This window comes from Coregonus lavaretus (assembly GCF_964263955.1).
Source record: "Coregonus lavaretus genome assembly, chromosome: 39".
In the NCBI taxonomy this organism is placed as follows: Eukaryota; Metazoa; Chordata; class Actinopteri; order Salmoniformes; family Salmonidae; genus Coregonus; species Coregonus lavaretus.
The window spans coordinates 6,690,109-6,714,846 of NC_140026.1; the positions used below are offsets into that span (position 1 = coordinate 6,690,109).

The 24,738-nt window shown below is 43.9% G+C and overlaps 1 protein-coding gene and 1 pseudogene across 4 annotated transcripts in view; one reads left to right on the forward strand and one right to left on the reverse strand.

Moving 5' to 3' along the window:
* Nucleotides 1-12,171: 12,171 nt before the first annotated feature.
* LOC311112671 (tripartite motif-containing protein 16-like) lies at nucleotides 12,172-14,296 on the forward strand (annotated as a pseudogene). The gene is made up of 5 exons: nucleotides 12,172-12,728; nucleotides 12,968-13,048; nucleotides 13,288-13,524; nucleotides 13,725-13,781; nucleotides 14,105-14,296. The product of its transcript is annotated as a tripartite motif-containing protein 16-like (transcript).
* Nucleotides 14,297-23,322: 9,026 nt separating this feature from the next.
* LOC311113172 (dynactin subunit 1-like) overlaps nucleotides 23,323-24,738 on the reverse strand; it is a 33,762-nt gene continuing 32,346 nt past the window's right edge. For all 3 annotated transcript variants that reach the window (XM_084156351.1, XM_084156352.1, XM_084156353.1), the window contains one exon: nucleotides 23,323-24,668. In XM_084156351.1, coding sequence (XP_084012477.1) covers nucleotides 24,531-24,668 — 138 coding nt within the window. In that variant the 3' untranslated portion in view covers nucleotides 23,323-24,530. The remainder of the gene's footprint in view (nucleotides 24,669-24,738) is intronic.

The window sequence follows — 24,738 nt, forward strand, 5'->3', positions numbered from 1 at the left end:
TCTCTCTCTCACACACAAAGGCACACACACAAATGCACACAAACAAATGCACACACACACACACAAACACACACACATACACAAACAAGTGGAGTGTTTCAGTGGGGGAGGATCTTCCATTGCTACTCAGTGTGGCTCAATGCTACCTGGTAGTATTCATGGCAACACAGGGCAGAGCTCTCCCTCACCATACACTGTCACTGTCAGCCAGACCACCTACCAGCCAGGAGACACCATCCAAGGTGAGTCACCAAGATGGTTAAAACACACATCTGGGCTTACCAGATCCATACTGTATTGGCTCAGATGCAGGAACGGACTGGGACCAGTAATCTGCCCAGGCATGTCTAATACACAACCCATTTTGTTCCTTGAGGCCCCTGCAAATAATGTTCATTTTGCGAGAAAATTTAAATAAACTATTTGACAGGGCTAACGATGGACCATTTACCAGAATTGCCCTATGGCAGTCCGTCCCTGCTCAGATGTTAACCCTATGGCAGCAGATAATTGCCCTATGGCAGTCCGTCCCTGCTCAGATGTTAACTTTTCATACAGCATATTCCAGCACAGCTGACCTGACAATATAAGATTGCTGAGAGGCAGGGAATCAGGACTTATTCCAAGGACATGTCATCCAGCGTTTCAGCAATCAATTTCTCATTCTTTCTTTTCTCCCTCTCTCTCCATTTCTCTCACTTTCTCCCCCCCCCCCCCCCTCCCCATTTCTCTCACTTCCTCTCCCTCAACTAGTCACAAGAAGGCCAGTTTTATTGCTTCTTTAATCAGCACAACAGTTTTCAGCTGTGCTAACATAATTACAAAAGGGTTTTCTAATGATCAATTAGCCTTTTAAAATTATAAACTTGGATTAGCAAACACAACGTACCATTGGAACACAGGACTGATGGTTGCTGATAATGGGCCTCTGAACGCCTATGTAGATATTCCATAAAAAATCAGCCATTTCCAGCTACAATAATCATTTACATAAAAAATGTCTACACTGTATTTCTGATCAATTTGATGTTATTTTAATGGACAAAACAATTGCTTTTCTTTTGAAAACAAGGACATTTCTATGTGACCCCAAACCTTTGAATGGTAGTGTAGGTTAAAAGTTGGGTGAAAGAAAATACAAAATGACCTTATGTTGATTACTTTTTACTAATCTAATCAGTTTTCCATGTTGATTCAATGTCATCACATAGATTTTGGGGGTTGAAATGACGTGGAAACAACGTTGATTCAACTAGTTTTACCGTGTGGGATGTCTCTAAATGTTTCCTCTGGGTTGCAAAATTCCAGAAACTTTCCCAAACTCTTAGGTTTTCCAGAAATGGAGGATCTGCAGAATCAGGGTTGAATGAGCACTGGGAATCCTACAACCATGTGATTTTGAAAAACATGGGTATTTTGAGAACGTTTCAGTAATTTTCTGTGGAGTCTAATATTGCAGACCTCCAGTGTATTTTGGACTGCAGTGCCTAGCATGACAGTAAACCGACTGTCCTCAGTGGTCAACACTACAAGGGCTCCTACTAAAACAACCAACGCCTCTAATCTGACAACAACTACACAACCAATCACTGAACTAACGACAACTACACAACCAATCACTGAACTACCAACAACTACACAACCAATCAATAGCGGACCTGGTAAGTGTGATTTACTGTGCTTAATATCTAATCAAATTGGTAATAGAGGTCAACCCTGTCACGTCCCTTCATTTTTACATACAGTACAGTATGTGTTTGTTTGTCTGTCTGTCTGTCAGTCTGTCTGTTTGTTTCATGCTCGTTCGCGTTATTGACTCATTGTGTCTCTACAGGATATAAGTTTGTACTGAGGGTGAAATTAACCTCGACAACAAAGCTAACCGAATCTGAGATCTTGAAGCAGGTGAGTCACTGTTAAACATATCATTTTATAATTAATTATGAATAATTCATATCCAAAAATGATTATAGGATGAGGAAAAACCTCACTCATCAATGGGATTTAAGTGTAAGTTTGCTTTAACAAATAAGGATATTGAATAAAGATGAAAAGTAAAGTGAATGAAGGGGAAGGAGCGTGAAGAGGAGAGGGAAAGTAGCAATAAAACATTTAGTAAATTATGTAATTATGTGTGTATTCCAGCTCCGTGAGGAACTGATCAGACGAGGGCTGCCAGGGGACTTTACACTGCGATTGAGAACTGTTCAGAGCTAGGTGTCAGGGGGAAGAGGATGAGGACACTGGAGAGAAAACCCAGACAGGACAGAATGCAAACCTGATCACAGAGATAGTTTACACACATGCTTTACAACAGATTATCTTGCAGATTACACTCTTACCACATGATCTACTGTAACTATAAGGAATTAAATATCTACTTTTAGTTGTTTGAATTTGCATTAACCATAATGAATGTTCTGTACCTTTGAAGTAAAACCATATAGGTTTATGACTATATTTTAACAAGAATTGTATGTTTATTGTGGATAGGAATTTGATTTTGACAAATCATAGAAACTTATGTTGCATCTTTTGAAAATAAAAGGTTTTATTCTTCTGAATGTCTGCGTAGCAGACCTTTCTGGCGTGGATAGGGAACCTCTTAAATGTAATGGCAAAAATTTAAATTTCCGCCTGAATATACATACCCAAAAGTAACTGCTATTCATGTGTAATTACATGATTCTGACATGCAAAAACTTGGTATATTTGTAAAGAAGACATCTGGGAGATTATGAGGAAATGATCAGAAGATCGATAGGAGTTACATAGTTCAGAATCCACAAGATCAAGCACACACAAAATAACCTTTATTTTGTTTTTTATTTTGAAAGTCATCTTTCATTGACAAGCTATAAGTATTTTATTGATTGCTAGTGCTGGAAACACATCAGATGGCTTCCACAACAAAAAATGGGATTGATAGATTTAACAACTAGAAATGGGCAGATGTTTTAGTAAGTGGTGTCAGGTGTGGTCACGGGACGTTTCCAAGTGTCCCTAAACCTCTCCAAAGTGGCATATGTCTGTAAATTAGATAATTCCAGTGTTATTACCCATTTTCAATCCCTAAATGCTATTTGTTCAGTATAAATCACAATTTCTACCATATCAACCTCACTCAAACATTGTGGTGGTGTTATGGGGTATTAAGGGTACATTCAAGTGTCCTTTCAACCTCTAAAAAGTGTCTCAATGTGGTAATTGCACTGTTTTTGCACACTGGATGTGCCTAAAAGTTATTGTTCACTATAAAAACTAAATTTCTACAACACCAACCTCTCTACAACATTGTGGTGGTGTCGGGGGACATACAGGGGATATGGATGCCTACAGCAGGCGTCATATTTTTGATGCGCAACGACATAGTCACTCGATGGACATTCGATGTTGCCATTAATCATCAGATAACATTGGCAATAGGCTAGATTTGTTCCTACCAATCTAAGGATTAATTTCATACCCCCATGTAGCTAAAGCTCAAACACAGACCAAATCGAAGCTTACCTTGTAAGATGTTTGCTGTTTGGTGAAAACATTGTGTAAAATCAACATTTTGACTCTCAGGGGTGGTGATCAATAACAGTAGGTCAAAGGCAGAAAAAATAAGATATCCTCATGATCTGTGGAGTCCCTGCTTTTGGTGTGTATCAATGTATTCCGTGTTTATTTCGTTTATGCTTCACAACGCTAACCGGAATGTAGGTAGCAACCATCTTGAAATGAGGTCATCGACTCGGCCGGCCCTTATAAATCCGTATGCCCATATATATTTTTTATTTTTATTTATTTAACCTTTATTTAACCAGGTAAGCCAGTTGAGAACAAGTTCTCATTTACAACTGCGACCTGGCCAAGATAAAGCAAAGCAGTGCGATAAAAAACAACAACACAGAGTTACATATGGGGTAAACAAAACATAAAGTCAAAAATACAACAGAAAAGATATATACAGTGTGTGCAAATGTAGCAAGTTATGGAGGTAAGGCAATAAATAGGCCATAGTGTGAAATAACTACAATTTAGTATTAACACTGGAATGAAAGATGTGCAAGAGATGATGTGCAAATAGAGATACTGGGGTGCAAATGAGCAAAATAAATAACAATATGGGGATGAGGTAGTTGAGTGGGCTAATTTCAGATGGGCTGTGTACAGGTACAGTGATCGGTAAGGTGCTCTGACAACTGATGCTTAAAGTTAGTGAGGGAGATAAGAGTCTACCTCATACCAAAGATTTGAAGGCACCGATCAATAGCCAAGATACTCAGCTTTTCGCAGACACCCCGCTTTTGCAGATAGAGGCTACCGTTCCCATACCAGACTGAATTGAATTTTTAAAATGGAATAGTATCCCCAAATATGGGGACTTTATATTTAAGAGGTTTTAAGATGGGGAGGCAGACACAGTATCATACATACAGCACTGTAGAAAGGGGAGGGGATAAACTACCTCAGCATTTGATTGACACACAGCAGAACCTGAGTAACTCTACTCTGCCACCTGAGAGGTCAACATCCTGTCAGACAAGAATTTCTGATATGCAGTTATGTGCTATCAGCTTTAATCTAAAACATTGGGTTGTCTGTCACTGGATGCTGGTTTCCCATAGTTCAGAGTATGATTCATGATGACTCTCTGGACTTTGACAGTTGGGCGTCTGTGATTCTTTCACAGTCAGCTGATAAGAGCATCTGCTAAATGACGTAAATGTAAAATGTAATAAGACACTAGGGCTGTATTCACTAGGAAGCAAACAGAAGAAAAAAAGGTGAACTTGTCCAATATGATACGTTAGTTTTCTTGCAAAAAGTTTTGCTAGTGTGTGCACTAATGAATAGAATTGTAAGGTCATGGTTTGTCGTAAAAGCAGACGCATGCATGTGAGCTATGTATGAGTTTGAGTTAACTCTTTGATTTACTTTCTCGGTTTTATTTAGGATTAGAAGACGTTTTAGATATTTTTCCATATTGTTTTATTAAGCAATATGGCCTGAGGGGATGTGGTATATGTCACGATTCTCTAAAGCAGAACCCAGAAGCAGACCAGGACAAGGTGAGTAGAACGAAGGTGAGTATTTATTTACAGACTCAAAGGTGGGAGCAGAATAATCCAGGAGACGGAGCGGGCAGCGGAGGTGAGTTGGTGGGAGTGAATAGGCAGATCCAATGGTGTCACAGAAGCCACCGACGACCAGGCAGGGGTGGGGTGAATGTTCCGGGAGAATGACTGTAGACAGAGTAAACGGAGGTGAGTACACGGCAAGCAAAAAGTACAAAACTACAGTGGGGAGAACAAGTATTTGTAGCTCAGCTGGTAGAGCACAGCGCTTGTAACGCCAAGGTAGTGGGTTCGATCCCCGGGACCACCCATACACAAAAATGTATGCACGCATGACTGTAAGTCGCTTTGGATAAAAGCGTCTGCTAAATGGCATATTATTATTATTATTATAAGTATTTGATACACTGCCAATTTTGCAGGTTTTCCTACTTACAAAGCATGTAGAGGTCTGTAATTTTTATCATAGGTACACTTCAACTGTGAGAGACGGAATCTAAAACTAAAACCCAGAAAATCACATTGTATGATTTTTAAGTAATTAATATGCATTTTATTGCATGACATAAGTATTTGATCACCTACCAACCAGTAAGAATTCCGGCTCTCACAGACCTGTTAGTTTTTCATAAAGAAGCCCTCCTGTTCGCCACTCATTACCTGTATTAACTGCACCTGTTTGAACTCGTTACCTGTATAAAAGACACCTGTCCACACACTCAATCAAACAGACTCCAACCTCTCCACAATGGCCAAGACCAGAGAGCTGTGTAAGGACATAAGGGATAAAATTGTAGACCTGCACAAGGCTGGGATGGGCTACAGGACAATAGGCAAGCAGCTTGGTGAGAAGGCAACAACTGTAGGCGCAATTATTAGAAAATGGAAGAAGTTCAAGATGACGGTCAATCACCCTCGGTCTGGGGCTCCATGCAAGATCTCACCTCGTGGGGCATCAATGATCATGAGGAAGGTGAGGGATCAGCCCAGAACTACACGGCAGGACCTGGTCAATGATCTGAAGAGAGTTGGGACCACAGTCTCAAAGAAAACCATTAGTAACACACTACGCCGTCATGGATTAAAATCCTGCAGCGTACGCAAGGTCCCCCTGCTCAAGCCAGCGCATGTCCAGGCCCGTCTGAAGTTTGCCAATGACCATCTGGATGATCCGGAGGAGGAATGGGAGAAGGTCATGTGGTCTGATGAGACAAAAATAGAGCTTTTTGGTCTAAGAACACCATCCCAACCGTGAAGCATGGAGGTGGAAACATCATTCTTTGGGGATGCTTTTCTGCAAAGGGGACAGGACGACTGCACCGTATTGAGGGGAGGATGGATGGGGCCATGTATCGCAAGATCTTGGCCAACAACCTCCTTCCCTCAGTAAGAGCATTGAAGATGGGTCGTGGCTGGGTCTTCCAGCATGACAACGACCCGAAACACACAGCCAGGGCAACTTAGGAGTGGCTCCGTAAGAAGCATCTCAAGGTCCTGGAGTGGCCTAGCCAGTCTCCAGACCTGAATCCAATAGAAAATGTTTGGAGGGAGCTGAAAGTCCTTATTGCCCAGCGACAGCCCCGAAACCTGAAGGATCTGAAGAAGGTCTGTATGGAGGAGTGGGCCAAAATCCCTGCTGCAGTGTGTGCAAACCTGGTCAAGACCTACAGGAAACGTATGATCTCTGTAATTGCAAACAAAGGTTTCTGTATCAAATATTAAGTTCTGCTTTTCTGATGTATCAAATACTTATGTCATGCAATAAAATGCAAATTAATTACTTAAAAATCATACAATGTGATTTTCTGGATTTTTGTTTTAGATTCCATCTCTCACAGTTGAAGTGTACCTATGATAAAAAATTACAGACCTCTACATGCTTTGTAAGTAGGAAAACCTGCAAAATCGGCAGTGTATCAAATACTTGTTCTCCCCACTGTAACTCTAGTAAACTTGAGGCTGATACACTGACACAACATACTGTTCATGGCTAACGATCCGGCAGGGAATGGATGTCAGGTCAGAGCTCATGAAGTGGAGAGGTGATGATCAGGACCAGGTGTGCAGATAGCTAATGAGATGCAGGTGCGGGTAATAGAGAGATCTCCCGCCTAGCTTCGTCGCCTGGCAACCAGACAGGGTACATTCAGGAACCTCAGGAAACAGACTCCAGAACAGAAAACAGGCAGAAACAGACTCAGGAAGTGGGATTCATTACAGTACCCCCCCCCCCCCCCGACGAATGCCACCGGGCGGACTACCCGGAGCGCCAGGATGGAGGCGGTAGAATGTAAATGTAAGTCACGAAGGAGGTCAGCATCAAGGATCTGACGCCGAGGAAACCAACTCCTCTCCTCAGGACCATACCCCTCCCAGTCCACGAGATACTGGAAACCCCGACCCCGCCGTCTGGAATCCATGATGCGGCGCACCGTGTAGACAGGACCACCTCCGATCATCCGAGGAGGAGGAGGAGGAGGAGGCGAAGGGGGCAACAGAGGACTAAGGAGAACAGGCTTGAGGCAGGAGACATGAAAGGTGGGATGGACTCTGAGCGTTCTAGGCAACTTGAGTCGAACCACAACAGGATTAATCACTCTCTCCACCACAAACGGACCAATGAACTTCTGTACCAGTTTCTTCGACTCAGTCCGCAGAGGAAGATACCGTGTAGCCAACTAGACCTTAACTCCGACGGCATAAGCGGGGGCTGGAATACGGCGACGATTCGCCTGGAGCTGATACCGGTCAGAAACTCTAAGGAGGGCCTTTCTAGCCCGATGTCAGGTCCGGTGGCAACGACGAATGTGGGCCTGGACAGAGGGAACCGAGAGATCCTTCTCCTGAGAAGGAAACAAGGGAGGTTGGTAGCCGTACAGGCACTGGAAGGGAGACATCCCAGTGGCAGATGTAGGGAGAGTATTGTGGGCATACTCGACCCAGGGCTACTGAGAGACCCAAGAGGTAGGGTTAGAGGAGACAAGGCAGCGCAGCGTGGATTCCATCTTCTGGTTGGCTCTCTCCGCCTGACCATTAGATTGGGGGTGAAATCCAGATGTGAGACTGACTGTAGCTCCAATGGCCAAACAGAAGGACTTCCAAACAGCAGAGGTAAACTGAGGACCACGGTCGGAAACTATGTCACTGGGCAACCCGTGGACCCTGAAAACCTCCCTAACAGCTTGGAGATGGGAACTAAGTGGGCAAATTTGCTGAATCTGTTCACAATAGTCAGAATGACCGTGTTCCCATCAGAAGAGGGCAACCCAGTGACAAAGTCCAGGGCCAGATGCGACCATGGTCGCCGGGGAATAGGTAGGGGATGAAGAAGCCCAGTGCTGGGCCGATTGGTACTCTTATTCTGCGCACAAACTGGACAGGCAGCAACAAACCTCCGGGTATCTTCTCCCATGGCAGGCCACCAGAATCGTCTGCGCAGTAACGCCATAGTCCGAGCCACGCCAGGGTGACAAGCCATCTTGCTGGCGTGGGACCATTGGAGGACAGCAGAACGGACAGACTCTGGCACAAACAACCGACCGGGTGGACCGTTACCGGGACCGGGCTGCGTCCGAAGGGCCGCCATAACCTCCTCCTCAATCCTCCATGTAACTGCTCCCACAACGACGTTCTGGGGAAGAATCGTGTCAGTCTTGGCCCCACTCTCCTCCGTCTTGGAGAACATCCGGGACAAGGCGTCCACCTTGCCGCTCTTAGAACCAGGTCGGAATGTCAGGGAAAAATTAAAGCGTCCAAAAAACAAAGCCCACCTGGCCTGACGGGAGTTGAGACGTCTAGCCGATTGCACGTAAGCAAGATTCTTGTGGTCAGTCCAGACAACAAACGGTGGCTCCGCCCCCTCCAACCAGTGGCACCACTCCTCCAAGGCAAGTTTCACTGCGAGAAGCTCCCGGTTACCCACATCGTAGTTTCTCTCTGCAGGCGAAAGCCGACGAGAGTAGAAGGCACAGGGATGGAGTTTACTGTCAGTGGAGCTACGCTGGGACAGGATGGCGCCAACCCCCACATCAGACGTGTCCACTTCTACGACAAACTGACGGGAAGTGTCAGGTTGAGAGAGAATCGGGGCATTGGTGAATCGGTTCTTCAAGTCCAGAAATGCTCGGTCTGCCTCAGGATTCCAACAGAAGGTTCTGGTGCTAGAAGTCAGAGCAGTTAGTGGAGCGGCCACACGGCTGTAATCACGGATAAATCTACGATAGAAATTTGCAAACCCCAGAAACCTCTGGAGCTGCAATCTCGTACCGGGCTGGGCCCAATCCAGAACCGGCCGAACCTTCTCTTGGTCCATCTTGATCTCTCCCCTGGAGATGATGTACCCGAGGAAGGATGTAGTGTGGGCGTGAAAATCACACTTCTCTGCCTTCACAAACAGGCGGTTCTCCAACAAACGCTGCAGGACCTGCTTGACATGCTGGACGTGGCTGGAAAGCTCCTTCGAGAAGATGAGAATGTCATCCAGGTAAACGAACACAAAAAGACAGATCATATCTCTCAGAACGTCATTCACCATACTTTGGAACACTGCTGGGGCGTTGGTCAGTCCAAACGGCATCACTTGGTACTCTAAATGTCCCATAGGTGTATTGAACCCAGTCAACCACTCGTCCCCCTCTCTGATCCGGACCAGATGATACGCATTGCGTAGATCAAGCTTCGTGAACACAGTAGCACCCTGTAAAGAGTCGAAAGCAGAGCTCATCAAGGACAGGGGATACTTGTTCTTGACCGTAATATCATTCAAACCCTGATAATCAATACACGGTCGAAGAGAGCCATCCTTCTTTCTCACAAAAAAGAATCCTGCTCCCAGGGGTGATGACGAGGGACGAATGAGACCAGCAGCAAGAGACTCCTTTATGTAGGTCCCCAAGGCTTCACGTTCAGGTCGAGAGATACTGTATAAACGTCCCTTGGGAAAGGCAGCTCCAGGAAACAGATTAATCGCACAATCATAAGGTCGGTGGGGAGGAAGTGACAGAGCCTTCTGCTTACTGAACACTTCACCCAAATCGTGATATGTTTCTGGAACCAGGGACAAATCTGGGGGGGGGCAGAATCAATGACCCGACTGGGAAAAGCATGGGAACAGGCAGTCCTAAGGCAGTTAGCATGACATTCAATGCTCCAACTAGTTACCTTACCCGTCACCCAATCGAACGTGGGATTGTGTTCTCTCAGCCAGGGGTATCCAAGAACCAGGGGAACATGGGGAGAATGCAGAATGAAGAAGGAGATAACCTCTGAATGATTCCCTGACAACAGCATCTTCACCGGTTCAGTCCTCATAGTGATACGTGCCAAAAGACTGCCGTTCAGAGTGGTAGCTTCAATGGCTTTCGGTAATTGCTCCTTGGAAAGCCCCAGCTGTTCCACCAAGTCGGCATCCATAAAGCTGCCATCGGCACCTGAATCAATAAAAGCATTGATCGCTAAACTCTGATTCTTGTTCATGAGGGTTGCAGGAAAACGGGGACGGACAGGGCTATTGAGAGGCTGAAACTGGCTCGCTAAAAGTCCTCCCAAACTTAGCGAGCCGGACAGTTTAACGAGCGCTGGGGACAAGCGGAGATGTAACGTCCCGGGTTACCACAGTAGAGGCAGCTGTTGGTCTCAAGTCTACGTTGGCGCTCCTCCTTGGTTAACCCGTGCCGCCCCACTTGCATGGGTTCCGGATCTGGAGGCAGGACCCCTCCTCTAATCCCATGTGGTGAAAAATGATCGGCACGTTCTGGTCCACTTCCTGACCCGAATGGTAACCGAGTAGCTGAGTGATTGGACGGCCCCCATTTCTTCTCCCTCCTTCTCTCTCGGACTCTGTTATCCACCCGAATGGATAATGCAACCAAACTGTCCAGGTCACTAGGCTCAGGATAGGAGATCAGCCCATCCTTGAGTTGCTCCGACAACCCCTGATAAAAAAAATTGCTTGTAGTGACTCCTCATTCCACCCACTCTCCACAGCCAATGTCCTGAATTCAATAACATAGTCTGCTACACTGCGAGCTCCTTGGCGAAGCGAGAACAGACGCTTAGCTGCGTCCTTACCTCGGACTGGAAGGTCAAAAAGCCACCTCATCTCTGCCGTGAACTCCTGGTATGACGCCAGGCAGGTCTCCTGTCGTTCCCATATGGCTGAAGCCCACTCCAGGGCTCTACCACGCAGCAGTCCAATTACAAAAGCTATCCTGGCCTTGTCTGTGGCATAAGAGTTGGGCTGCAGATCAAACACCAATCCACACTGCATAAGAAAAGAACGGCATCTTCCCAAATCCCCTTCGTACTTATCTGGCGTCGGAACCTTGGGCTCACGGAAGGGAACAGCTCCAGAAGTGGCAGGCGAGAGGAGTGAAACAGGTGGTGGATTCTCTGCCAGCAAATTGAGCTGAGCCTGGATACTCGTCAGACTGGCAGAAAAGTTCCGAACCGACAACGCTATCTCCTGTAGCGCCGTGCTGTGTTGTCCCAACATCTTCTCCTGATGGGTAATGGCATGGCGAACGGAGTCCGGGTCCGCTGGGTTCATCCTTGGCCGGATCGCTCTGTCACGATTCTCTAAAGCAGAACCTAGAAACAGACCAGGACAAGGTGAGTAGAACGAAGGTGAGTATTTATTTACAGACTCAAAGGTGGGAGCAGAATAATCCAGGAGACGGAGCGGGCAGCGAAGGTGAGTAGGTGGGAGTGAATAGGCAGATCCAATGGTGTCACAGAAGCCACCGACGACCAGGCAGGGGTGGGGTGAATGTTCCGGGAGAATGTAAACGGAGGTGAGTACACGGCAAGCAAAAAGTACAAAACTAACTCTAGTAAACTTGAGGCTGATACGCTGACACAACATACTGTTCATGGCTAACGATCCGGCAGGGAATGGATGTCAGGTCAGAGCTTATGAAGTGGAGAGGTGATGATCAGGACCAGGTGTGTAGATAGCTGAGGAGATGCAGGTGCGGGTAATAGAGAGATCTCCCGCCTAGCTTCGTCGTCTGGCAACCAGACAGGGTGCATTCAGGAACCTCAGGAAACAGACTCCAGAACAGAAAACAGGCAACACAGGCAGAAACAGACTCAGGAAGCGGGATTCATGACAATATACAATCTATTATCTGAAGAGCAGTTCCAGTGCTCTATTTGTCTGGATGTCTTCACTGAGCCAGTCTCCATCCCATGTGGCCACAGTTTCTGCCTGGCCTGTATTAAGAGTCACTAGGGAAAGCAGTGATGTTTGCCATTGTCCCAAATGTAAGAGGGTATTTAAAGGATGTCCTGATCTCCTCTAGAACTCATTTGCTAAAGAAATGAATAGACGGAACAGTCAAGCAATCTGGTGTCAAATCTGGAGGTGTGCTCTACTTCGACGTCTGCATGGGGAAGAAGCTCAATGCCCTGAGGTCCTGCCTGGTATGTCTGACCTCTTACTGTGAGACTCACCTGGTGCCTCATCAGAGAGTGGTGAATCTGAAGAGACACAAGCTGATCGACCCTGTGGAGAACCTGAAGGACAGGACGTATGAGAAGCACAAGAGACTCCTGGAGCTGTTCTGTAGGAGCGACCAGACATGTGTGTGTGTGCTGTGCATGGACACTGACCACAGAGCTCACGACATTGTTCCAGCAGAGAGAGAGAGTAAAGCCATGTAGGTCATTTTCTCATTCTTCTTTCTTTTTGACTAAATCGTTTATTTCTTTTTTATTTTCTTTCTGCTTCATGATTTCACTGTGGTTTGTTGTCTTTTTAGCCAAGACAAATTCATATCCACATGGTAGAATGGCTATAGTAATTTCCTGATTCTGATTCCAATTCTGGTTCTAATTCTGGTTCAAATTCTGATTCTGGTTCCATTTCTGATTCTGATTCCAATTCTGATTCTGATTCCTAGGCTCTGATGAAGAAGAGTGAGGCAGAGGTGCGTCAGATGATCCAGGTCAGACTGAAGAATGTGCAGGAGATCAAACCCTTCGTATAGCTTAACATAGTAAGTTCTCATGATAAGCATGTTGCATAATGTTTATCTACTATTGCTGGTTCAGTCCCATTAGCACAACAGGATGTGAATGTTTTTCTAAAGTATTTCCTTGTTGTCATCAGACCAGTTCCAAGAAATAGATAAAGGATAGTGTGCAAGTCTTCAATGGGATTTTCTAGGTGGGGTATCACAAGGTTCAATTCTTAGACCAACCACTTTTTTTATTTCATCAGATAAGTTCAAAGAAAGAGAAGATGGAGGATGGAGTGCAGGTCTTCACTGTTCTGGTGCACTGCATCGAGAGACGCCAGGCTGAGCTCATCGAGGTGATTGAGGAGAAGCAGAAAGCAGCAGAGAGGCAGCCTGAAGACTTCATCAAAGAACTGGAGCAGGAAATCACTGAGCTGAAGAGGAGAAGCACTGAGCTGGAGTGGCTGTAACACACCGAGGACCAACTCCACCTCCTACAGGTCAGTGTCTCTTTCTCGATACTGGATACATTGTGTATTACAGGATGTAATGTTTCATGTCTAAAGTCTTTGTCCTGTTTCCTGTGGTAGAGTTCAATGTGTTTGTAATATGCTTGTTGTTACCTTTCGACAGTGTAAGCCAGAGCACAGAAGAAGAAAAATACATCAAGTTTTCTTATCTATCTTCTGTGTCCTCATAGTTGACGTATCCTTGCACCGGAGCACTGCCAACCTCTGGTTGGTCCTGTCTGAAGATGGTAAGCTGGTCTGGGACGGGGACACGAAGCAGAGCCTCCCGGACCTACTGGGAGGTTGAGGTGGGTTTGTACTGAAATTGAAAAACCATTTAACCTAATGAAGGTCTATTGAGACAAAAATACTTGTTAAAAGACATTCAATCTGTGGAGCATCAGGATCACCAAAGGGCTGGAATTTGTTTTATTTTTCAGTATACAGTTTCTGTCCATGCACCTGGTGATACTGTTGGTATAGGTAATCCTACAGGAACCTTACCTATAGGTATTAGAAATGCTACTACAAGACTATAAGTGTGTGAGTTATACTTTTTCAATTGGTCTAGGTCAGAGACGAGTCAGCTTGGGAGCAAGGCGTGGCCATGGAGTCCATCAACAGGAAGGGCGTGGTCACGCTGAGCCCCGAGGAGGGCTATTGGATGATATATTTGAGGAGAGGAAGTGAGTATAGACAGTCTGTGTTAATCCACCTAGGAGAGAAACCGTGGAAGGTGAAGGGTGTTTGTGGTTTACGGTGAGGGGATGGTGTCATGTAATGGGCAAGTCACCTATTTATTAGTTCACGGGGAAACCAGTTCACTGAGAGAGTGTTACCTTTGTTCAACCCTGATATGAGTGACAGCGGGAAACAACAAATCGCAGCTCATTATATGTTCTGTTGGTGTTGTCAATGGTGGCGGGACTTTGGATGACGACATCATAATATGAAATGTACTTTGCTATGGACAATCCATTTCCTTTTGAAAGCGCCCTAAAGAGGACAATGGAAAACAAAAGAGGTTTTACTTAAATGTTTAAAAGCAGAGCCTCTTTATTGATACATAGCTATTCATATTTACCTGATCTGATCTGGGCTATAGAAACGACTTCTCTGTAAGATTCACATGTTCTTTTGTTGAATTCAATTAAATGATGGATGCTCTTTTAAATGTTGCTTTCTTGTGTTTTTATTTTTGCCTAAGAAACCAATCTGTCAATCTATGTTTTTGTAGCAGAAGAGAGAGGGTAATGCAGGGTTTCCCAAACTTGGTCCTGGGGACCCCAAGGGGTGCACATTTTGGTTTTTGCCATAGCACTACAAAGCTGATTCAAATAATCAACTAATCATCAAGCTTTGATCATTTGAATCAGCTGTGTAGTGTTAGGGCAAAAACCTAAACGTGCACCCCTTGGGGTCCCAAGGACAAAGGTTGGGAAACACTGGCCCGGTAATGCGACTATACAAACCAATCAAATCATTATCTTATGTCATGTACTGTATCCCTCAGTGACCTGCGGTGAGGTCTGAGGCTGGCTAGGATTAGTATAGGAGCAGGTAGGACACTGAGACTGCGTTCCAAATGGCACCCTATTCCCTATATAGGGCCCTGGTCAAAAGGAGTGCACTAAGTAGGAAATAGGGTGGCTGGGACAAAAACTGAGGAGAGAGAGAGAGAGAGAGAGAGAGAGAGAGAGAGAGAGAGAGAGAGAGAGAGAGAGAGAGAGAGACTAGTAGTACCTGATTTATTGTAGATGCAGGATTTCAGCAAACATGACTTGAAAAACATTCACGTTGTAGTCATTTAGCAGACACTCTTATACAGAACAACTAGCGTTAAGTGCCTTGCTTACGGGCACAGACAGATTTTTCACCTAGTCGACTCAGGGATTTGAACCAGCAACTTTTCAGTTACTGGCCCAAAACTCTTAACCACTAGGCCCTTGTTGCGCCTGTATCAGATGTTGAGTGTATATTACAGTATGTTAAATCTTGTCCTTTTTTAGTGTCAGTAGATTAAATAAAATTATACCCATGAAAGATAATAAAACATCCATTGTAATGTAAATAAAATTATTTATTTAAAACATGTGGTAATAAAAATATTTCCATAATTGCATATACTTTAAAAGGGTAATCAGGAGGAACAGTTCACCATCCAGTGGCTTCATCATTGTGCACGCCTTCACACACACTCAAAATCCCTCACACACACAGTATATACACACAGTATATACCCACAAATTCCAATTTCTGCCACCTTGGCTGCGTTTAGACAGGCAGACGAATTCTGTTTTTTTTCTCTCACTAATTGGTCTTTTGACCAATCAGATCAGCTCTGAATAAAGATCTGATGCAAAAAGATCAGAAATCAGCTGCCTGTCTAAACGCAGCCCTTGTGTCATCTATGGCCCACTGGCGCGTTTCCACGTCGTTTCAATGAAATGATGTTGAACCGACGTTGAATTGACGTTGAATTGACGTCTGTACCCAGTGGGGGGTATGTGTGCGGAAACAAACACTTACACCAAGAAACACAGACAAACATGTCTTCCTTCATAACGCGATATCAGCAAAGAGAGAATAAAATAAAATAAAATTGGTACAAATAAATGAGTTACATGTAGGGGATGACATGGGGGTAGACAAATATGGAGGATCTGTTTTTACACAAACGTCTTATTTCTTAAAGGGACATTTCATCTTCATCAACACCAGCAACACCAACATCAACACGTGACCGACGGCTCGATTCGGTCTTATGTAGCAACATTTGAAATTGTGTTTTTTATAGGAGGCAGGATTCCTGAGTGCATGGTGCTTCACATTCAGACCTGCATTACAGCATCATCATACTTAGTACACCTAGCAGGATCAGAAGAGCTATGGAGGAGAGAGAGAGAGAGAGACAGAGAGAGCGAGAGAGAGAGAGAGAGAGAGAGAGAGAGATACAGAGAGAGAGACAGAGAGAGAGAGAGAGACAGAGAGAAGTAGAGTGAGAGAGAGAGAGAGACAGAGGAGTAGAGAGAGTGAGAGACAGAGAGAAAATTATTTAACCTTTCATATTGGTTTTCTACTCTAAGTAACATGGGATTATTTGAGATGAGTTACTACGGTAACACATTATAATAATTTCCATGAATTGCAATGTTATGAATGGTCATACATGTTCTTGCAGTGCTTTTAATGCTTATAAATTATTTTATAAATAGTTTATTAATGCTTAATCATGTTATCAGTTATCATTATAAAGTGTTAGTGATGCTTCTTATGAGCTTATTACCTTGAGACAGGGTGTGCTGCAGGACAAAGGCGTGGCTGGAGGGAGCAGCAGTAGTGGTGGCATTACCAGTGGTGGTGTTGGCGTTCAAAGAGTTGGTCACAGTAGCGTTGGGGTTGCCCAGGTCCACCCCTTTACCACTGAACAGGACAGCAGTGGGACTACCCAGTGTTCCTGAGGGACGAGAACAAGGAGAGAGAGAGAGAGAGAGAGAGTTAGAGAGAGAGAGAGAGAGAGAGTGAGATAGAGATAGAGAGAGTGAGATAGAGACGGACCACTATACACTGATCTGAGGTCAGTTTAGCATTTCCTCCAGTAATGGTTAATGTGAGAATTTGGGGAGGGGAAGCTGATCCTAGATATGTACCTAGGGGAAACTTCACCCGCAGCGTGTTTGGAAGAGTGCCTCACCGTTAGTGAAGTTCCCTTTTAAGATCATGAGGAAGAAGGTAGTGGCAGAGCCCCGGGTGCTCGTGGTCACCGCAGCGTTGGGGACAGTAGCATTGAAGGTGCACTGGATGATCTGATCGTTGACTGAGCCTTGAACAGAGTTCACAGGCAGCTACACAACACAACACAACAGCATTAACCAAAATGAACATTAGACAAATGTCAGTAGGCCTACACTGTAGAATTGGTCAGGTACACTGTTATTCTCCCAGGCAGTTTCCCAAATGGCACCCAAGTGTATATGCAGGGAATAAGTGTGAGAATTGGGATCAAATCCAACTTCAATGACCACCCAGAAAATATGGAATTCAAGTTCATGAATACTGATACTTGTGCTCTCAATATCTTGTCCAACTCATCAAACTCATTGATTGAATATAGTTAACTTCCTGAATTTGCCTGGAATCAAATCACGCCCTGAAAGGCTTTCCAGAAAGTCACAAATTAAACACTGTGTTCTGATTGGTCCAACTCACCGTGTTGATGACGGACAGACTTTTGTTATCGAGGAGAGCAGTGAAGAAATTCACGATGCCGTTGTTGTTGGTACACACATAGGTGGTGTCATTACCGCCCTGTAGAGGAGAGAGAGGATGAATTCAAATAAATAAATAATAATTTTAAAAGTATTCATTTTGGCAATTTCTTCCCAATTCATGAATCAAATGTAAATGTCAATACCCCAAATTGACAAAATCCAGAATTTCCTAAAGTTAAAATGACCTCTCTCCCCAACCCCAACTCCCTTGTCCTTTGTATTGTAAAATGTATAGTAATTCTAAAGGCAGTTTCCCATACCTGTGTGGAGTCTGTGGACAAGCCTACAGCGATGTAGCCGCTGGACACTCCTCGTAGCTGGAAGGAGAAGGTCTGTCTCGAGGACTGCTGGGTGGAGACGAAGAAACAGGAACCAGCCACGGACGGATCACAGTTGTCTGGCACAGCAGCACAGAACTGAGTCTTTCCACATTCCGCCCTTGAGATATTTCCCTGTGTATGAAGAGTTCATCATTAGTTGCTGTCATGTTTGTCATTCCTTTTGAAACAGTGTAGTATATGAGTGCAAATGAAACTCCCAAACAGGCACTTTGCTAAATCTGTTTTCTGTTTCCATGGCAGCGTGTGAGGTTTATTGCTGAAATCCTTCAAATTCACTTTAAATACAGTTTGATTTCAGAGCGAGAGAGAGAGAGAGAGAGAGAGAGAGAGAGAAGTAGTGATAATTTGTTGAGAGGAAAAAAAGATTGAGAGGAAATGTGTGGTTCCTTTTTCTAGTCAGAGACTCTGTGAGACCAGTGAGACATGTAGCCTAGGCAACTCACTGTGAGAGTTGTGACGGTGGTGTTGACAATAGGTGCCACGGTCGTAAGAGTCATTGTTGTGTTGGGTCCCGTAGTAGTAACATTAGCTGTACTTGTGACGTTCTGGGCCGGTGTTGTGTTGGGTCCCGTAGCTGTAGCAGTTCCAGTGCTCTATCTGTCTGGATGTCTTCACTGAGCCATTCTCCATCCCATGTGGCCACAGTTTCTTCTCATCGAGGTGATTGAGGAGAAGCAGAAAGCAGCAGAGAGGCAACCTGAAGACTTCATCAAAGAACTGGAGCAGGAAATCACTGAGCTAAAGAGGAGAAGCACTGAGCTGGAGCGGCTGTAACACACCGAGGACCACCTCCACCTCCTACAGGTCAGTGTCTCTTTCTCGATACTGGATACATTGTGTATTACAGGATGTAATGTTTCATGTCTAAAGTGTTTGTCCTGATTCCACTGGGAACGTTTTCCATCCCTGTGCACCCCTCTACCCACCAAGGACTGGTCTGAGATCAGTGTTAACTCTGACCTGTGTTTGGGGAATGTGAGGAGAGCTGTATCTCATCTGGAGGAGATAGATTACACAGACCCACAAATAATTTGAAAACAAATCCAATTTTCACAAACTCCCATATCTGTGTAGCTCAGTTGGTAGAGCATGGCGCTTGCAACGCCAGGGTTGTGGGTTCGATTCCCACCAGGGGCCAGTATGAAAATGTATGCACTCACTAACTGTAAGTCGCTCTGGATAAGAGCGTCTGCTAAATGACTAAAATGTATTGGGTGAAATACCACAGTGTGCAATCACAGCAGCAAGATTTGTGACCTGCTGCCACAAGAAAAGGGCAACCAGTGAAGATCACACACCCTTGTAAATACAACCCCTGTTTATTTATTTTCCCTTTTGTACTTAAACGATTTGCACATCGTTACAGCACTGTATATAGACGTAATATGACATTTGAAATGTCTTTATTCTTTTGGAACTTTTGTGAGTGTAGTGTTTACTGTTCACTTTTTATTGTTTATTTCACTTTTGTTTATATCTATTTCATTTGCTTTGGCAATGTAAACATTAGTTTTCCATGCCAATAAAGCCCTTTGAATTGAATTCAATAGTGGAGACAGCAATAAACAAACTGTCAATTAAAGGCCGTTGTCATCTGTCGTCCTCACATTAGAGTTCTAAAATCCATTGTGCGACATCAACGAATTAACCTTTTACTGTAGTGGGCTAAATCAGGATCACACAAAGTGATTCTTGGTAGTCTTAAACAAATCTACTTTGAAACAAAAGTATATACCTCACACACATGGTTATGGACTTAAAAAAAGAAGACATCTGTATCATGTCAGATATAGAGTTGACATATATTCAATTTTGTGTTCGCATCCCAATATTACACTTTATATACATCACAGAAGACCGAAATATAACAAAACTGTTTGACATAGAAAAACTGAGACAAGCTGGAGGCTGTACACCAAGGAAGGAATTTGATTTGATTTGAGAAGGTGGACCGAGCGAGGGAGCTGGAGAAAGAGAGGGAGAGAAAGAGGAGATCTGGAGGATGGAGGGGATGCCGCGAATGCAGAGTAAGGAGAGAGGGAGGCTGGAGGAGGAGAGAGGGAGGCTGGAGGAGGAGAGAGGGAGGCTGGAGAAGAGAGGGAGGCTGGAGGAGGAGAGAGGGAGGCTAGAGGAGAGAGAGGGAGGCTGGAGGAGAAGAGAGGGAGGCTGGAGGAGAAGAGAGGGAGGCTAGAGGAGAGAGAGGGAGGCTGGAGGAGAAGAGAGGGAGGCTGGAGGAGGAGAGAGGGAGGCTGGAGGAGAAGAGAGGGAGGCTGGAGGAGAAGAGAGGGAGGCTGGAGGAGGAGAAAGAAAGGTTGTGTCAGGAGGAAGAGCGGATAGAGCATTGATGGGCAACTGGTGGGCCGTGTGATTATTAAATAACAATAAAAGGCTGAAGCTCATATTAAAAACATGTCACTGTCTGAACATTTTGTCTTCTTTTGTGTGCAAGCTAAATACTATAGTAAATACTAAGTCATGTTTCTAGAAATTTAGATCAAACTTCATCAAAAAAGCTGCCTGTTTCATCAATGAGAATGGCAATGATACATCGCCTTATGATCAAAGTGACTTTCATTTACTACCATCTGCTGGACAAATTTAGTCATTACGACCGATGAGCGCTCTTTACAACCTGTCATAATAAATAGACCCGCTCTCCGCCAAATTCACAATCACATAGCAAACCCAATCTCATGCGGTGAATGGTTTGCGGATGGAAATCATTGGACTCAAACATTAGCCACATGTCGGTGCCTTTTCGACCTAAAAATGAAACTATAGTGTTAAGTTGTGTCAATTCAAATCTGGTATTGGGAACAAAAGAGGTGAACACACGTCTTCTAAGATTTACTAGTATTTTAATTAATGCAAAACACTTCAATGGTAAATATGATGTTCGTATATACGGGTCCACTGAAATACCACGCAGGGCACTCAGAGAACTAAGCCATTGTTCTAAATTCTTCCCTAAATACTCTGACAGAGATAGTTCCCGCTCCCTGCTGGCCTATCAGAGTAGAGACTGAGCGTGGTTTAGACTTACTCAGCCTATCGTTGGCGCACAGGCTGGTCCCAGCCCCTTGGCGCTTCACTGTTGCCAGGTGTCTAGTTGTTTTGCAACTTGTCCAGAAAGTCAGCACTTTTGCAGTACACATCCTTGAGCGCGGTTTAACAAAGAGGCAGTGTGTATGTATGTGAGAATCACAAGTCTGTCTCACCCTACTCCCTAACATTCCTCACATTAATCACAGCTTGTTATATTAAACAGTCTATATCAGTACAGCGCAAACCTATTATGTTTAATCATTAATGCTTTCTTATTAAGCTAACAGCACATCTAAAATAAGAGAATAATTTCCCACAATAGAGAACCCCTTTTTCTAACGTTAGACTCTAATGCCAGTTGAAAATACTTTTATGTTGATAGGTTTCTCTCAATGCAGTCAATGCAGATGTGATTCGAGTTTTTCTTATTCCCTGTCTAGCTCGCTAACTAGCCTAACTATGCTAACGTTACTGGCTAGCAATACAGGTACAAAATGATGTTGCAATTAATTAGCATGCGAATGACTAGTCATATTTTCCATAACATCAAAGTCAAGGATTGTTGTGGCAGAATAATCACGTCCAAAATTGCATAGCTATCTATCCAAACCGCTCTGGAAAATCAATGTCAGCATTTTAAAACATTTTTGCTACAGAAACTGAAATAACAGGTTTTCTAGCTAACGATAGCTAGCAGCCAGCTAATAATTTGATAATTTGGACAATAGATTATTCAGACCAGGGAGGAGCGTCCTGGTCAAGACAGGTTTGATTTCAACCACCTGCCCAGCTACATTTATACATCTTCTACTGTAGTTCTGGATATCCTTTATACTGGCCTTGTAGCTCTTTGCTGTGGACGTTACAAACTGTTCAAAACTAGGGCCCAGTTTTTCTCCTGGTCAGGTCATGATGGGGTCAAGGGATGGTGGGAAACTCCTGGCCCTAAGGAGGGAGGAGGCAGTGGCACATTGGATCAGGGGTTTTTCCTGGACCATGTGATGTGAGCAGGAACAACTGTGGGCCCTATATATAGTGTTCAAACTAATGCTACTTGCTGTACTGATCTCTTAACTCATAAGCTGATTGTGTATGGGGCAGCAGTGCCTTAAAAAAAATCTAATTTCATGAGTTGTCTTTCATATTCTGTCTTTTGCTCTTGAAAACATGTTTATAAAAAATAAACTATTTAATCATTTTTAAGTTGAAGGGCTGTTCTGTGTTTTCTATGATCTATCTGAAAGTGTCAGTCTATTTCTTAGCATTTTCTCACCACTGAGGGGTTGGTTGTATATGGTTAGGAACACTGGAGGATTGCAGTGGCATACTGGAACATTTGTACATTTATACAATTAAAATTACACTGATTTAATGTCGTGTTTAGTGTTCTTATTCAGACTTCTCATCCTGGATGGTTATACTAGGTTTGTGACTGAGTGACAAACTTGACTTAATCCTCTTGGGATCATAGGAGGCCACCATGGCTCTCCACGTCACTCTCTTCTGTGTGAGGGCTTTTTCCTCTTGCTCTGAGACTTTACTGGGTTCATGTTAGTTTTAGGCCTTCCCTGCTTTCCCTTTCCTTTCTACGCCAGTGCGGGTTTTGTCTTTGCTGAAAGTGTCCCATCCATTCCATTTCCTTAGTGTCCCATCCATTTCCTTAGTGTCCCATCCATTTCCTTAGTGTCCTATCCATTTCCTTCTCCTGATCAGACTGTGATGAGTGGTGCTATACAAATCAAATGCATTCTTAAATTCTAAGGACCAGTTTCCTAGACACAGATTAAGCCGTCCTGGACTGAAAAACCTGCTCCATTGAAAGTAAATCTTAGTCCAGGACTAGGCTTAATCTGTGTCTGGGAAATGGATCATTTGAGTGTATGCAAATAAAATGCTTAATGTTTAAATAGCGTCACACTGCATTATATTCTATATTCATACATGAATAGGCTATATTGGGCCCCGTGTAGCTCAGTTGGTAGAGCATGGCGCTTGCAATGCCATGGTTGTGGGTTCGATTCCCACGGGTGGCCAGTATGAAAAAATTTATGCACTCAATAACTAAGTCGCTCTGGATAAGAGCGTCTGCTAAATGACTAAAATGTAAATATAATTTCATCTGACAAAATGGATGACTTTGTAAGAACTTTATTATTCTGATGTTTTGGACACAGGACACATTAGTCAAGGTAGGTACAGTATAGTAGTTTGCATTCATGGACAGGTTCCAGTCTGCTGTGTGGTCTGAACTATTTCGGTATGGGTTCGACATTTGCATTGGTAAATGTTCTGCAATCTGCATTGAACACTCAGTCTGACCGAAACTCGTAGTTAATGTATAACGGCTTTGGAGATTGTCTGCATTTAACCTTAACCACTAGCCAAAAACCTTTAAATTATATATTTATTTCCACCCAGATATACTTGCATGCGTTCTTCATCAGTTACCATGAATAGTGACTAATGTGAAAGGTCTTGGCAGAGGTACATATGATGGATAGACCTTCATAGTGTAATGACTAACTGAACTTGTGAGAGAGAACACTAAAACACTCTGTAAGCTGGTTACCGTAGGAATGTCAAACAATTCAAATACTCAAAAGGAGTAACAAGTTAACGTACTGCTATCTATCTCATATCTATAAAGGTCCTAGTAGTGGACTGACAATTTCAAAAAAAACATTAAAATGAGCTTCCTATCTCAACTAAATGACATGCAAATAGATATTAATTCCAGATGAACATAAGTTAACAGTGAGAAAAGTTAAATGTGTGTGAACTAGCTATGGAACTTCATTTCACCGTCTTCTTATTGACTATATAGGGAATAGGGTGCAATTCCGGACACACCCTAGGTTTGAAATAGCCTGTCATGACTGAATCCAATAGTCAATAGAACAATATCCCAAACAGGGTCACCACACATTCAGCTGCTGCCGACTGCTGGTATACACAGGTAGGCTAATAATAATCACCACAGTAGAACAAAAAGAGACTGAAAAATAATTTAGGACTTGAAGAAGTGTAATAGAAATTGTACAGTATTATTAGGTACTTGATGAGAACACTTGTGTGTGTGTCTCTTTGGCATAGAAAAACCAATAGAAATAGAAATGCTAGAAGGGCCATAAAGCCTCCGATGGCAATTTAAATTCTATTTCTAGGTGGTGTAGTGTAACAAAGTGTATCCTGAGAGATTCTGTGGAATAACAGGAAATGGACTGGAACTTTAGGTGAGAGACTGAAGAAAAAAAAAAAGAAAAAAAAAATATTGTGTCTGCTGTGCTCCGATTGGTGAAGCCCGCTGTCACTTGTGGACCCAGGCCAATGCGTTGCCGTCTTAGGTTAAGAGGAGGCGGTGCACTTGCTGCAGGTGTTGCTGTGAGAGGACAAGACGGTGCACCTGCTCCTGGCCCTTGGCACACGGGATGGCAACGCGCCCTACGAACACCGTGCCTCCCTGCTTCTCCTCCTTCGCCTGAGAAGACAGTTGGATGAGAAAGAGGACGTCAAAGGACAACAAATACAGGTTGATGCCTCCACCAGAT